This window comes from Myiozetetes cayanensis, unplaced genomic scaffold (genome assembly GCF_022539395.1).
Source record: "Myiozetetes cayanensis isolate MyiCay16 unplaced genomic scaffold, myiCay2020 scf6-25, whole genome shotgun sequence".
Classification (NCBI taxonomy): Eukaryota; Metazoa; Chordata; class Aves; order Passeriformes; family Tyrannidae; genus Myiozetetes; species Myiozetetes cayanensis.
In genome coordinates this window covers 63,126,465-63,141,235 of record NW_026087853.1, presented here as the reverse complement: position 1 = coordinate 63,141,235, position 14,771 = coordinate 63,126,465, and the positions used below count along the sequence as shown (strand labels likewise).

The following is a 14,771-nucleotide window of genomic DNA, read 5'->3' as shown; positions in this document are numbered from 1 at the left end:
TCCCACTTCTCCCACTGCTTCCTTTTTTCATCTGTAAAATTGCTCACACCGATTTTCCATCAAGTGCTGGAGGTTAATGATCTTTGGGATCTCCATCCCCATTTGCAGTTCTGCTCCAAGAAGCTCAAAAGCTCAGCAGTTTTTTTGGGAAGGGAGGTTTTTTTGGCGAGTGGGCAGCCAAATGCCATTATCCCAGGAGGCAAACCTTGGCTGCTCCTTGGGATTCAGCTGCATTTACAAGCAATTTCTTCATTTTTAAAAGGTTTTTTTACAAGGTTTTGGGTTGGATTTTTTGCTGATGGGGCAGAATTGTTGGGAGGCATCAGGATGGAGAGAAGCAAGATGTGGTTTGGACGAGCCCCTAAGGCTCCTTTCCAAAGTGGATGGGATTTTAGGCTCCTGGAATGGGCTGGCTGGGGAATTTCTTTGAGTCAGCAGAAAGACTTCACTTGTCTGGGCTCAGGCCTGGGCACTAAATATTCTGGGCAGGTTCATTTTCCTCTCTGCTCCAGTTCTGTTTGATTTGTCATCTTCATTTGCCTCCAAGGAGTGTCTTCCACGGCCTCCTTTTTTCATCATCCACTCACTGTTATTTATGTCCTCTGGCCCTGCATTTCTTTTTATTCCTCTGCCCCTAAAATGTGTATTTTCTACTACTTTTGAGTAAAACTGGGGGGGAAATGCTGCCTTCTTTAGGAGTAGAGATTGTCAGGCCGTGTGGAGAGCACTGTGGAGGTTCCCACACTGACATTTTAATGGCAAAGAATTTCAGGCTGGAAAATAAATGGGAGTCTTGGAAGGGCAGAACATTTATGGGGCAGGAGGGAGGAAAAGTGGAACTTTGTGTTATCGTGGAATTCCAGGATGGTTTGGGTTGGGAGGGACCTTAAAGATCCTCTTGAAATGGTTTTATCTCATTGTAGAACATTTTAAGTTCAGGAGAAGGGTGTGAGAGAGCAGTGGGGCTTCACCAGCAGCCCTTGCCCTCAAGGCACCACTCTTTGCACTCAGCATATCCAGAATTTGGTTTTTGACAGGGATTTAAACTTTGTGAGGAGTGCCTGGAAAAATTTTACTGAAACCATTAAGTGGAGATGGATTTGGTCTGGAAATACACTTTCCTAACCCAGTTTGCTGTTCATTAATTCAAATAAATTAAGTTTCTTTCTTCAGAAAGTGAAGGAACGAGCATTAATTAGGTTTGGGCTTCTGCAACCAATAATTACTTACTGAACATGTTAAAAAGCCCTATTTGCAACAATTATTCCTGCACGTCAGCTGGGCTTTAGTGTTAGTGCCTCTTCCTCCTGGATTGGTGGGGAAATCATTTTTTCCTGCTTTGATTATGTAAAAAATATGCAGAAATTAGTAAAGGTTAACTGGTAAAAAAAAAATAACCAACAGTCAGAGTGGGTTTAACCCTTTTTTCTTCCCCCTTCTGTGGCTGCTCGTGGTCCCTCAGGATTTCCCACAGCCCTGTGAGAAACCAGAGCCTTCTCTGGAACAGTCTGATGCCCGTGGGATGAAAAGGTGGATTAAACACCTCCATTTCTTGATTCAAGTGCTCTTGATTTAATGATAACGATCCGGGATTCTTTAATCAGCTCTGATTACAATTCTCTCCCGGAATTTCATGTTCCAATTGACCACAGCAGCAGTGTGGTTTGACCTCCTTTATCTCTGGCTTTTTTTGGGGGGGCTGATTTTTTTTTTTTCCCCTGCTCTTCTTATATTCAAGGAAATCACTTGTATTTAATTAAAAATCCTCTGATCATGGTTTGAAGAGACCAGGAACCCCTCTGTATGCCAGGACAGCCTGTTCTTTTATTCAACTACTTCCTCTCCAGAACAAATAATTCTCTTTCTTCCCCCTTTTAAAATTGGGGTTTCTTCCTTTCATTGCTTTTTAAATTTATTACCAATTTTAAATTTATTGGCCAAAAGAGCTCCTTTGTGCCTGCAGGCTGTAATAACTTTATTATTCACTCTCCTTGCTTGAGGGATGAAATGTGTCGTGCCCTTTCTGTCTCTCCCTGCAAACCCAAGTCCTGGGTACTTTTCCCAGTGTTTTAAGTGCTTTCCTGGTGCTCTTTTCTTTGCCCTTTAATTTCTTAATGTTGTTTAGCCAGTGATGCCAGCGATTCCCTCAGTGCTGAGGGTGCTCAGAGCTCCGGGGGGGGGGTCCCAGACTGGCCCTGTGCTGGTGACCCCTGTCAGGAGTTCATGGATGTGCTTCATCCTAGGGGAGAATCTGATTGTATTCTTGGGAAAATCCACTGAACCTTCTTCCTCTGTGCCACGTGGGATTGAGTAATGGAATTGTGGAATGGGTTGGGGTGGAAGGGACCTTAAAGCCCACCCAGTGCCACCCCCTGCCATGGGCAGGGACACCTTCCACCAGCCCAGGGTGCTCCAACCTGGCCTTGGACACTTCCAGGGATCCAGGGGCAGCCACAGCTTCTCTGGGCAACCTGTGCCAGGGCCTGCCCACCCTCCCAGCCAGCAATTCCTGCCCAATCTCCCATCTCTCCCTGCCCTCTGGCAGTGGGAAGCCATTCCCTGTGTCCTGTCCCTCCATGCCTTGTCCCCAGTCCCTCTCCAGCTCTCCTGGAGCCCCTTTAGGCCCTGCCAGGGGCTCTCAGGTCTCCCTGGATCCTTCTCTTCTCCAGGGGAACCCCCCCAGCTCTCCCAGCCTGGCTCCAGAGCAGAGGGGCTCCAGCCCTGGCAGCATCTCCATGGTTTCCTCTGGACTCTCTCCAGCAGCTCCACGTGCTCCCTGTGCTGTTCCCAAGGTTGGGGCAGCTCTGCAGGGGGGTCTCACCTGAGGGGCCAGAGGGTTCCCCCTCAGCTCCTGCCCAGTCTGGGTTTCTGGGTTGTCAGGGCACATTTCCAGGTCATGTCCAGCTTTCTCACCCACCAACACCCCCAGTCCTTCCCCTCAGGGCCGTTCCCATCCCTATGGAAATGGAGGATTTTAGTGGGTGATGTTTCTGTCTTAGTGCTGCACATGCAAAACCCCCAGAGCCACTGTGTCTGCTCTCAGGGGACTCCAGTGCTAACCCAGCCTCCTAAATAATGGCAATTGGCTCAGTTTGGTGTCCTTGGATAACGAAACCCCTCCTGCAGGGCTGTGCCCCCTGTGCCACCCTCCCGATGCCATTGGGACGTTCTCCCGTGAGCAGTTGGGGCTGGTTCCAGTCAGGTGTGTTTATAACCTCATTAAAAGAGCAGAGCAAACATTTCCCCCACAAAACCACTGAGCTTTCCTCACATTTTCCCCCTTTGGATTCTTTGTCGATGCACTGAACCCTCAGCAAAGCAGCACTGCAGGCAGGAACCAGCTGGAGCCGAGCGGGGCATTGTTGACTGCCGAGGTCGTTGGGGTTGTCCTTTTGTGTTGGAGTGTGTTAACAGCCTCCTGGCACGGGTTTGATCTCCTCTAAACGCTAGTGGAGATCAATGGCAGCTCCTCGGGGTGTCCCAGGGTCGTGCTCTCAGCCGTGGGAACAAGAAGGGAACGCTCGCTCGCTTCCCTTTCGGGTCTGCCTTTGTGAGTGCTGCTTGTTTGGCCGTGCTGGGTCTGCTCTGCCAGCGAGCACAGCGCTGCAGGGGCAGGAGAAATCTCTTCCCAAGGGGCTCCAGAGGGAAAAGGATCTGATGTGGAGTTCTACATAACTTGGCTCCCCTGTTTCCAGCTTTTTGGAGCCGTTGTGCCTCCACGCTCATGGATGGAGGGCAGGACAGCTTGTGATCCTGCCCATAGGAATGCAGGAAATGGATATATGGAATTATTATTTTCTAAGTCACACATAAAGCACTCCAAACCTGCCTTGCCAGAGGAGCTGTGGCTGCCCCTGGATCCCTGGAAGTGTCCAAGTCCAGCTTGGATGGGGCTTGGAGCAACCTGGGCTGGTGGAAGGTGTTGTGTTGGGACTGGATGGGCTTTAAAAATGTCCCTTCCAACCCAAACCATTCCATGATTCTGTGAATTATAGAGGGTCAGTCCTAGGAGGAGCTGGGGGGGCTCAGCCTGGAGAAAAGGAGGCTCAGGGGGGACCTTCTGGCTCTGCAGCTCCCTGACAGGAGGGGGGAGCTGGGGGGGGTCGGGCTCTGCTCCCAGGGAACAGGGACAGGAGGAGAGGGAATGGCCTCGAGTGGCACCAGGAGAAGTTTAAATTGGATATTAGGGAAAATTTCTTCCTTGCAGGGGCTGCCCAGGGAGGTTTGGAGTGCCCAGCCCTGGAGGTGTCCAAGGCAGGCCTGGAGTGTCCCTCAGTGCTCTGGGCTGGGGACAAGGTGGGCATCGGGCACAGGGGGGGACTCTGATCCTCTTTTCCAGCCCAAATGATCCTGGGATTAAAACTTGTGCGGGGTTAAGGAGGCTCTGGTAGGGAAAAGAACACAAAGGCCATGGTATTCCAGAATCCCTCTGGGGCTGCAGCTCTGCCAGGCAGGTTCTGCTGTCCCTGCTCTGCCCAAACTGACGGAGCCGTTCCCGTCACTCCAGATGTTTGTTATTCTTATCCCGCCTTCCCAGCGTCTCTTGCTTGGAACGTCTGAAGACAAAGGCAGCTAATTAACAAATGAAATCAGCCAACTGTGCAGCCCCAGCAGCTGAAATGAGATGATGCAGCAAATAAAGGCTGCGATCCTGCTGTCCTCTTTCCCCTGGAGCTCAGGGGAGGGTTCGTGGGATCCTGGAATATCCTGTGTTGGAAGGGACCCACAAGGATCATCCAGTGCAAATCCTGGCCCTGCACAGGACACCCCAACAGTCCCACCATGGATCTCCATCCAAACTACCCAAAATGCCAAGACTGATTTGAAAAGCCAAGGTGTCCCCCCCAAGTCATTCCCATGCCTTTCACTGAGGGAAAAAAACACCCTCTTAATTTATATCTCTACGAATCCTTCCATTTTCCTCCTGCTTCCTTTAACCCCAGGATATTCTTTTGACATGTGACACAACAGCCACATTTCCCTTTATCCCTTCTTTTAAACCTCATCTCAGTTTCCTTATTATTTTATTCTTATTTTTGCTTAAATTCCTGAGCAAAGCATTCCCCATAAGGGAAGATGACGATATTCACACTCCTCACTTTACAGCAGATTTTCATTGCCAGCAAACAGTGAGAGAAGTGCTGATCCAGGGGTGATGGATGGAATTCCAGAGTGAAATCAGCTGCCAGAGCTCTGGGAGAGAACCCCAAAGCTGATGGAAAATGCAGAAGAGCCTCTGAGGCAGCACAAGCCCTGCAGGCTCTGCAGGGAGGGACCAGGAAAATCCTGGATTTCGTGATTTGCTGGGCTGGGAGTACATTTAATTCCAGCAAACAGGAGCTGCTCCCATGATCCCAACTCCCAGCACAGACATCAGGGAGTCTGGGGTGGAAACCTGAGGTTGGAGCCATCCAGGAAAAACCCATTTTCCATCTCTGATGTCACTTCCCTAGAAGATCAGGGTCAGACTTGCTTGGCCATAACAAGCCTGCAGTTGGAATGCTGCTTTTCCTCAACCCTGAATTCCCACACTGGTTGGAGGGACCTTAAAGCCCATCCAGTTCCAACCCCCCTCCCACTATCCCAGGCCATCCTGTGGGAGATGGCCCGTGTTTCCTGCTCCCAGACAACACTTCCCATGCTGTGGAATCCAGCACAGAGAGGACACAGTGACCTGTGCCCCACCTGTGAGCACCTTCCACACCCACATTCCCGGCTCTCACCTCGCTCAGATCAGACCCATCCTGATCTCCTCAGCCTGGACTGGGTGGTTTTTTTGGGAGCTCAGGGATGTGTGCAGGGAATTCTTGCAGTGCAGAGCTCGGCATGCCTGTGCCATCTGGGTGTTGGAAGCTGTTTGGTTCAATTCCGAGTCTAAAGACTGAAAAATTGAACCTAATGGTGGCAGAAACCTCAGTGGAAAACATATTTCTGTAATTATTTTCATTTTGATTAATAGGCTTTAACTATGTAGCAACACCCATGACTTCAGTTTAATTTAAAGAGTGATTAGTCAGTTGACTCTTCGTAATTTGATCAACCCAAAATGAAAATTTGGTTTTTGTTTTTTTATAAAATTTTTTTCATTCTTGTGAAGCACTAAAGTGATTCATCTTGAGCTTCCAAATTCTAAATCTTTCTATTTCCTCCTCACAGCGTTATTTTTGTGCAGGGTTGGAAATGATTGAATTCTGGAATGGTTTGGCTTGGAAGGGACTTCGGAGATCATCCCATCCCACCCCCTGCCATGGGCAGGGACACCTCCACCAGCCCAGGGTGCTCCAACCTGGCCTTGGACACTTCCAGGGATCCAGGGGCAGCCACAGCTTCTCTGCCCAACCTGTGCCAGGGCCTGCCCACCCTCCCAGCCAGCAATTCCTTCCCAATATCCCATCTAAAGGAGTTTGAAGCCATTCCCTGTGTCCTGTCCCTCCATGCCTTGTCCCCAGTCCCTCTCCAGCTCTCCTGGAGCCCCTTTAGGCCCTGCAAGGGGCTCTCAGGTGTCCCTGGAGCCTTCTCTTCTCCAGGGGAACCCCCCAGCTCTGCCAGCCTGGCTCCAGAGCAGAGGGGCTCCACCCTTGGAGCATCTTTGGGGCCTCCTCTGGACTCTCTCCAGCAGCTCCACATCCCTGTGCTGTTGGACCACAGAGCTTTAAATAGGTTTTTTTAAAAGTCTCTCTATAAAATTGAATCTCAATTAATAACAATTCATTCAGCCCCAGGAACGGGAGCTCTGCAGAGCTTCCCCCAGGGATCAGGTGGCTAAAAGCAGGGAATTTGGGAGTTTCATGCCTCCTCTGTGATCTCTTCCTTGGCACTATGATCCAGAAAACATCTTTTTAAGGTTGTTCTTTTTTTTTTTATACTTTTAATGCTCGTTATACCTTTCAGCCCTCGCTGTGCCTGAGCAAAGCTCAGCCTTGTGTAAGAGCCCTGTGAAAGCTTTGCCTGGCCCTGCCCAACACGGGGCAGGATCAGTGAGATCTCCCAACAACTGGCAGGGTTATTTTCCCTCCTGTTCCTGCTGCTCCTCTTGCTTTGCCGCAGCTGCCGGGATTTTTCCAGCACTTAGGATGGAAAAATATTCCATCCAGTTCTGCAGTGCGAATTTTCCATGAATTGACCATTATGAAATGCTTTGGCAGGGGTTTTGCTGCAGTTGGATTCCCAGCCTGGAATGCTTTGAGGTTTCCTTCTGCTCTTATCCAAATCCATCCCCTGGCAGAGCACAGGGCCTGCTTCCCCCTGCCAGGGTTGGATCAGCTGGAGAGGGACTTGGGATGAGGGATGGAGGAACAGGACACAGGGAATGGCTTCCCACTGCCAGAGGGCAGGGAGAGATGGGAGATTGGGAAGGAATTGCTGGCTGGGAGGGTGGGCAGGCCCTGGCACAGGTTGGACAGAGAAGCTGTGGCTGCCCCTGGATCCCTGGAAGTGTCCAAGGTCAGGTTGGAGCAGCCTGGGCTGGTGGGAGGTGTCTCTGCCCATGGCAGGGGGTGGAATTGATTGATCCTTAATATCCCTTGCCTGCCACCCAAGCATAGCCTGGAAATCCTTCCTGTGGGAAACCTTCTGTTCCCATCAGAAAACCCAGGGAAACAGGTGCTTTGCCCTAAAAATTGCAGCCACTTAATCTGCTCCTTTTTATTTCCTCCTGCACGAGTAGAAGACAGAACCCCCCTTTTCCAAAGCTGCTGGGATTTCAAATAACCTTTAAACCAACCCTGCCATCTCATTAGGAAATGTCAGCCTAATTTGGAGCAGCAGTTCCACAATTTGCTCCTGTGATATGGAATTAAATGTTTTGTTGGGTAGGACGAGGGTAACATTTACTTAAAATCTGTGCCCCATTACAAGGTATCATTGCTTCAATTACTGCAAAATTTGGAACATGTTTTGCTTCTAAATTAACCAAGAGGCTTTGCCCTTGTTATGCAAATCCAAGTGGAGCAGCTCAGCACTGATTTTTAGGTGCAAACTGCTTTTCACTGGGGGTTTTGATACACTCCAAGCTATTCAGTTTGTTAACTGTGGTTTTCCCTTACTCCCACGGGGCTCACAGTTCCTGGGGAGGGACAAAATCCCAAATGTTGTAAGAACTGCCACACCCATGGACACCTCACACAACACACTGGGGGGGGTTCCAGCAGGGGTTGAGCAACATGCACGTGATGCTGCCCCAAAAACAACTGTCCTTGTTTCCAGGGAGGAGAGGAAACAGCCTCCAGTTCCACCAGGAGAGATTTAGATTGGATCTTGGGGAAATTTCTCCATGGAAAGGGTTGTTAAGTATTGGAACAAGGTGCCCATGGCAGTGGTGGAGTCACTGGGAGTGTTGGAAAGACACGTGGATGTGGCACTTGGGGGACGTGGTCTGGTGGTGGTGGGTTGATGGTTGGGCTGGGTGATCCTGGAGGGCTTTTCCAGCCTCATCAATTCTGTGATTCCATGATTCCCCACCTTCAATGAGGGACTTGGGTGTGTGGGTTGCCCTTGTCAGCAGTGCTCACATGAGGATTGGAGCCCCTTGTTCTACATTTCCCTGAATTGTGGCCTCAGATAAAGCTGGTGAATTGTCCTCTCATTTGTTACTCACACAAGGCTTGGCAAAACTGGGGTTGAATTTGTGGCTGAGTGATGAATTAATCCCTACTCAAAGCATTGTGGAAATTTTAGGGGAAAACGGTTCTGAAATGATTTCAGTCAAGGCTGAGTGGGAATGTTGATTCCCCTGGAGAAGAGAAGGCTCCAGGGAGACCTGAGAGCCCCTTGCAGGGCCTAAAGGGGCTCCAGGAGAGCTGGAGAGGGACTGGGGACAAGGCATGGAGGGACAGGACACAGGGAATGGCTTCCCACTGCCAGAGGGATATTGGGAAGGAACTGGGTGGCCATTTGGAGGTTGGGTGTTTTCAACCAGTACTTAGGAAAAATATCCATTGCTGTGTTTAATCTTCCTTCTTGTGTTTGATTTTCCTCCCTCAGTGTAACTGTTCTTTCCAACAAAGCCCATAATAACCACCCAGCTGAGAGGAGTCTGCTCACTCCTGGTGGAATAAAGCCCAATTTTCTCACCTTGGTGCACTCACATTCCAAGGCCTATCGTTGTTCCTTCCCTCCATACGGGAATTCTGCAGTGGTGGTGGGGGGGCTCTCATTTTCTTTGGAGCTGCTGCTGCAGTGGGAGTAATTATATGATATCTGTATTTTAATCAAGAGGAGTGTGTTCTAAAGCCTGTGATGAATTTACCTGCTGGAAGTTAAATGCCTGTAACTAAAAGAAGGGAATGTGCATTAAATTGCTGTATTAAACTGCAGCTTTAAAGGAAAAACAGCTGCGTGCACATGATCTATGCACTGGTGGCTCCTGCCATTAGGATGCAAATCAGGCTGTCTATTTATTTCCAAAGCTTCGTAATTTCGTCTGAAAGGCATAAAAGAAACAAGTAGTAAAGCTGAAAAAGCAGCTGAAACCAAAGGAGTAATGGAAACATCATAAAAATATGATTGGCATTATCCCGTGTGGCATCGGAGATGATGCTGTGCCTAAAAACTGTGAGTGGGAAATGCAGCTCCATTCCACTGGAGTTTTAAAAGGGGGGATTAAAATGGAGTTTAAAATTCCAAATTAAAACAAGCTCCAAACCTGAATTTTGCTGCAAAATCCCTAAAATCTGTGGCTGTGTTGCCTCTGTTTTGCTCTTGACTTGCATCCATGTGGTTCCCATCGGAGACTCAACTAAGCCTGATTTTATCTTGCTTTGTCTTCCTGGAAGAAAATCAAATGAGATTTAAAACTCCCCGTGAAAACAATCTCCAAACCTGAATTTTGCTGCAAAATCCCTAAAATTTGTGGCTCATGGGACTGTTTTTCCTGTGTTTTGCTGTTGGCTTCTACACGATGTGACACACACGCTTCATGTTGTAGACTCAACTAAAGCCTGACTTTATCTTGCTTTGTCTTCCTGAAAGAAAATGAAATTAAATTTAAAAACCCACATGAAAACAAGCTCCTAAACTGAATTTTGCTGTGAAACCCCTAAAATTTATGGCTCATGGAGTGATATTGCTTCTGTTTATTCTTGACTTGAACATGATGCTTCCCATCACAGACTCAACTAAAGTCTGACTTTATCTTGCTTTTTCTTCCTGAGAAATGAAATTTAAAACTCCACATGAAAACAAGCTCCAAAACTGAAATTTGCTGTGAAATCCCTAAAATTTATGGCTCATGGAGCAACGTTGCTTCTGTTTATTTTGGACTCGAACACGATGCAACACAAATACTTCCCATTAAAAGGCTCAACTAAAGCCTGACTTTATCTTACTTTTTCTTGCTGAGAAATGAAACTTAGAACTCCAAATTAAAACAAGCTCCAAACCTGAATTTTGCTGCAAAATCCCTAAAGTTTGGGGCTTGTGGATCTGTGTTTATAGGAGGGAAATCCAACCTGTTGCCTCTGTTTGCTCTTGACTCGTTCACAACGCAACGCACGCGCTTCCCGTTGGAGACTCAACTAAAACCTGACTTTATGTTGCTTTTTCTTCCTGTCTCTTCCCCAGATTTGGATGACCCAATAGTGACAGTCCACCAGAGCATTGGGGAGGCCAAGGAGCAGTTTTACTATGAGAAAACCGTGTTCCTCAGGTGCGTGGCCAACTCCAACCCGCCCGTGCGGTACAGCTGGCGCCGCGGGCAGGAGGTGCTGCTGCAGGGCTCCGACAAAGGGGTGGAGATCTACGAGCCCTTCTTTACCCAGGTAGGACATCCCAGGAGGGAATTTCGGCCTCCTTTAGGCTCTGGGAAAGGATCTGCCCGCAGGTCCCTGCCTGGTTTGTGGGGTGGGAATGTGGGGGCGACCGCCAAGTCGTGACATCCCGACCGAACGCGCCCGGTTGTTGTTAAAAGAATTCCTAAGATAAAATGTGGTTCTATTATTTTGTGAAATACTTTTTTTTCTGGTAAAATTATGAAATAGGAAGCTGTGGGAGGATGTCCCTATCTGGGTAGGCCTTTTAAAGTGATTTTTCCTGCGGGTTGCAAGCCCAGACCTCTTGATTTTGACTCCTGATTTCTGATCCTTCCCAACCCAACAAGGTGATTCCACACAGAAGTTACAGCCCAAAAAGCTTTTTGGGAAGGCCAGGGGAGGTTGAGATTAAATATTAGGGAAATGTTTTTCTTGGAAAGAGTTGGAAAGCATTGGGACAGGCTGCCCAGGGCAGTGGTGGAGTCCCCACCCCTGGAAATGCTCACAAACCCGTGGAGGTGGCACCTGGGGACATGTTTTAGTTTAGATCTTAAAGGTCTTTCCCACCCTTAATGATTCCATAATTCTTTGGCAACTCCCAGTGGTGGGTTTTTTATTATTTTTTTCTGCTTTTCCTGTCTTTAAATAGAATTTTTTTTTGTTTCAGAATTACCCACCTGAAAGGGGAGGTGGCAAAAAATGGAATAAATGCATTTTTAAAGCCTTCCTGCTCCCACTCACAGCCACGAAAGCAGTCTGGGCTCTGTCAGCTTAAGTGAGATTAATTCATTGTTAATTGTTAACACACTTGCACAGCCCCAGAATAAAAAGGTGGCAAAATCCCATTGTCTGTGGACAAAAGTGTGGGATGGTGTTGGGGAAAAAAAAAATAAATAAAAAAAAGTGAAAAGAAAATAAAAAAGGAGAAAAATTGTTTTGGAACAGTCTCAAGCAATAACAAGTAAAGACTGAGGTGAAAACTGCCTGGTAATTTGGTGTTCAGAGCAGAAAGCAACCTGTGACTTTCATAAATAATTTTCAGCTCATAATTTGAGAGCACCTTCATTTTTTTTCCCCTTTATTGTGCTTGACAGCTTTATATTGCTCCATATTTCCCTGAGAAATGTGGAGCTGGAGCCTTGCAGAGATGGGAATTAGATTGCAGAGCCCAGTTATTGGTCTGCTCCATGTAATGAGATTATTTTTAATTTAACGTGTACGGACCCAGTTTAGCAAATCTGTGGCTTGTTTGCTGGGACTCAAGTGTGTAAAGTGGAGGTTTTAAATGTTTTAATTAAAAAGTGAGAGTCTCTGTGGATGGGGGACTTTCTATTTTATATTTCAGCATGGAAATGCTGATTATTGCCTCCCCTAAAATCTAAGAATTTATCTAATGAAATGTGCCACATGAAATTAGATAAATTAGATTTTTTTTTTTTTAATGTTTTCAGCTTGTTTGGATCATCCTTCCTAAAATCTATGAGTGGGCTTAATTAATGAGTAAATCACATTGTCCTGTTGATGGTTAAGAGCTCATCCATAATAACCTTTATGCCTTTCTTGGAGGTCAGTTTGAATCAGGGTGTCCTGTCTCTGTGCTGACAAGGCCTGATCTGTGTTTATAAGAGGAAAAAGATGTAATTAAAGGGTCAAGAGTCATCAGCATCTTCTGCATAATTAGCTGAGCTAATGAGAGGGGTTGCAGACAGTGAGAGCTGATGCGAAGGGGGACGGAGGGGATTTGACAGCAGGAGACACAAATTTGGGATGGAATTTTCTCCTTCAGGGGCTTAAAGGTGGATTATAATCTGAAAAGCAGGTCAGGTGGAAAGGGAAACAAGTTGTGACTCAAAGTTTCTCAGGTATTTTTTTTACCCCCAGAAAAGGGATAGTTCTGATGGTTTTCTTGTCTCAGCAATCACAAAATCCCAGGATGGTTTGGGTTGGGAAGGGACCTTAAAGCCCACCCAGAGCAAACCTGAAGGTTCAGCTCTGTGGGAGCGCTGGAAATGCTGAACTTCCCAAATCCCAAACCTCAGTGGAGGTTTTTTCCCCTCCGAGTTTGCATCCTCCTCGTCACACATTGTAATTGCCTGAGTGCGAGATTAAATTTGCTGTATTTACAATAATTATGCAATTAGACGTAATTAGGCTAATTATCCAAACCAGTGAAGAAAACACGTAGGTTTTTGTAAATCTCTGCAATCTGGGGACATGATCCAGGATTCCATTGTGGGCTCAGCCCGCAGGTTGGACTCGGGGAGCGGAGCCGAGGATGGAATTGCTGGGATGTGGCCGCCCTGCGCTTCCAGAACTTTGCCAGCCTGGATCAGGCCCTTCCCTAGCCCAGATAAACCTCCTTAAGGCAGGATCTCCATCTCCAGGATCAGCCTTTCCATTGCAAACATTAAATCACAGGGGCTTCACTTTAATCCCATCATTCCCGTGCCACTGAGTACAGGTTAAAACCACCTGAGTCCCGACATTCCAGACGTCTCCCAGGCCTGATTTCAAGGACTGGTTTTTCTTGCCTGTTCGTTTCTATCTCCTTTTTTATAGATTTATTTTCCTTGCTGTTCCACAGAAGCCTTTCCTCAGACCCCCCTATTTTTGTTGCAGTGTTCCCAGGCAGTTTGTCCACATGATATTGTTAAAATAAGTTAAATACATCACTCAAACTTTGGTGATGTTCAGAGTTGCTCAGCTACCCCAGGACACTGCGTAATGATCCTTTCCTGCTTGGTTTTTGATGCTTTGTGAGCACTGCAGTGGGAATCCCACACTGCCCAGTTTCCTTCCAAATGTTGCTGAAGGAACTCCAGCATTCCATAGCCCTGCTCTGTGGTTACACCGCTGGCTGAAAAGAAAATCCACCAGCAGCTCTTTTTCCAAGGGAAGCAGCAGGATTTCTGTAAATACCTTGGGCTTTTTGCATTGTGGAAATGTATTTCTTTATTAATTTTTTTAATTTATTTTAATTTATTTTTTATTAATTTTATCTTTCTTTCTTTCTTTCTTTCTTTCTTTTCTTTCCTTTCTTTCTTTCTTTCTTTCTTTCTTTCTTTCTTTCTTTCTTTCTTTCTTTCTTTCTTTCTTTCTTTCTTTCTTTCTTTCTTTCTTTCTTTCTTTTCTTTCTTTCTTTCTTTCTTTCTTTCTTTCTTTCTTTCTTTCTTTCTTTCTTTCTTTCTTTCTTTCTTTCTTTCTTTCTTTCTTTCTTTCTTTCTTTCTTCCTTTCTTCCTTTCTTTCTTTCTTTCTTTCTTTCTTCCTTCCTTCCTTTCTTTCTTTCTTTCTTTCTTTCTTTCTTTCTTTCTTTCTTTCTTTCTTTCTTTCTTTCTTTCTTTCTTTCTTTCTTTCTTTCTCTTTCTCTCTTTCTCTCTTTCTTTCTTCATTTCTTCCTTCCTGTCTTCTTCTCCTTCTCTCTCTTTTTCCTTTTATTTTCTGTAGTTTCTAATTTATTTTATCTTTTATTTCTATTTAATTCATTTACCACTTGAATTTATTTCATTTTACTTACCACTCCATTATTTTGCTTATTATTCTATTTATTTCATTCTATTTTTATCTATTTTTATTTTTTATTGATAATTTACTAATTTAATCAATTTATTTATCATTTCTTTTAACTCTTATTTTATTTACATCTTATTACATTTTTTACTTTCTTTTTTTTTTTATTCTCATAGATAATATTTATTAAAATAAATTATCCCAAAAAAACGCTGCGACTTGAAAGTCTCTGCCAAACTTCCCAAGTCTGGGTGTTCCCTTCATCCCTCCTTGTCCGCCTTCCTCCGTCCCTTCCTAATTCTCGTCCTCCCCTGGCAGGGAGAAACGAAGATCCTGAAGCTGAAGAACCTGCGGCCTCAGGACTACGCCAACTACAGCTGCATCGCCTCGGTGCGCAACGTCTGCAGCATCCCCGACAAGATGGTGTCCTTCCGCCTCTCCAACAGGACAGGTGGGCTCCCCCAGCGCCCCCTCACCCTCACCACGGTCCAGGGGCTGCCTTGGAATTGGGGAAC

The 14,771-nt window shown here is 46.4% G+C and overlaps 1 protein-coding gene across 1 annotated transcript in view; it reads left to right on the top strand.

The window, feature by feature from the left end:
• MDGA2 (MAM domain containing glycosylphosphatidylinositol anchor 2) overlaps positions 1 to 14,771 on the top strand; it is a 256,870-nt gene that overhangs the window by 111,357 nt on the left and 130,742 nt on the right. The window contains 2 exon segments of the mRNA XM_050335716.1: positions 10,561 to 10,757; positions 14,575 to 14,707. Of these exon segments, the coding sequence (XP_050191673.1) occupies positions 10,561 to 10,757; positions 14,575 to 14,707 (330 nt within the window).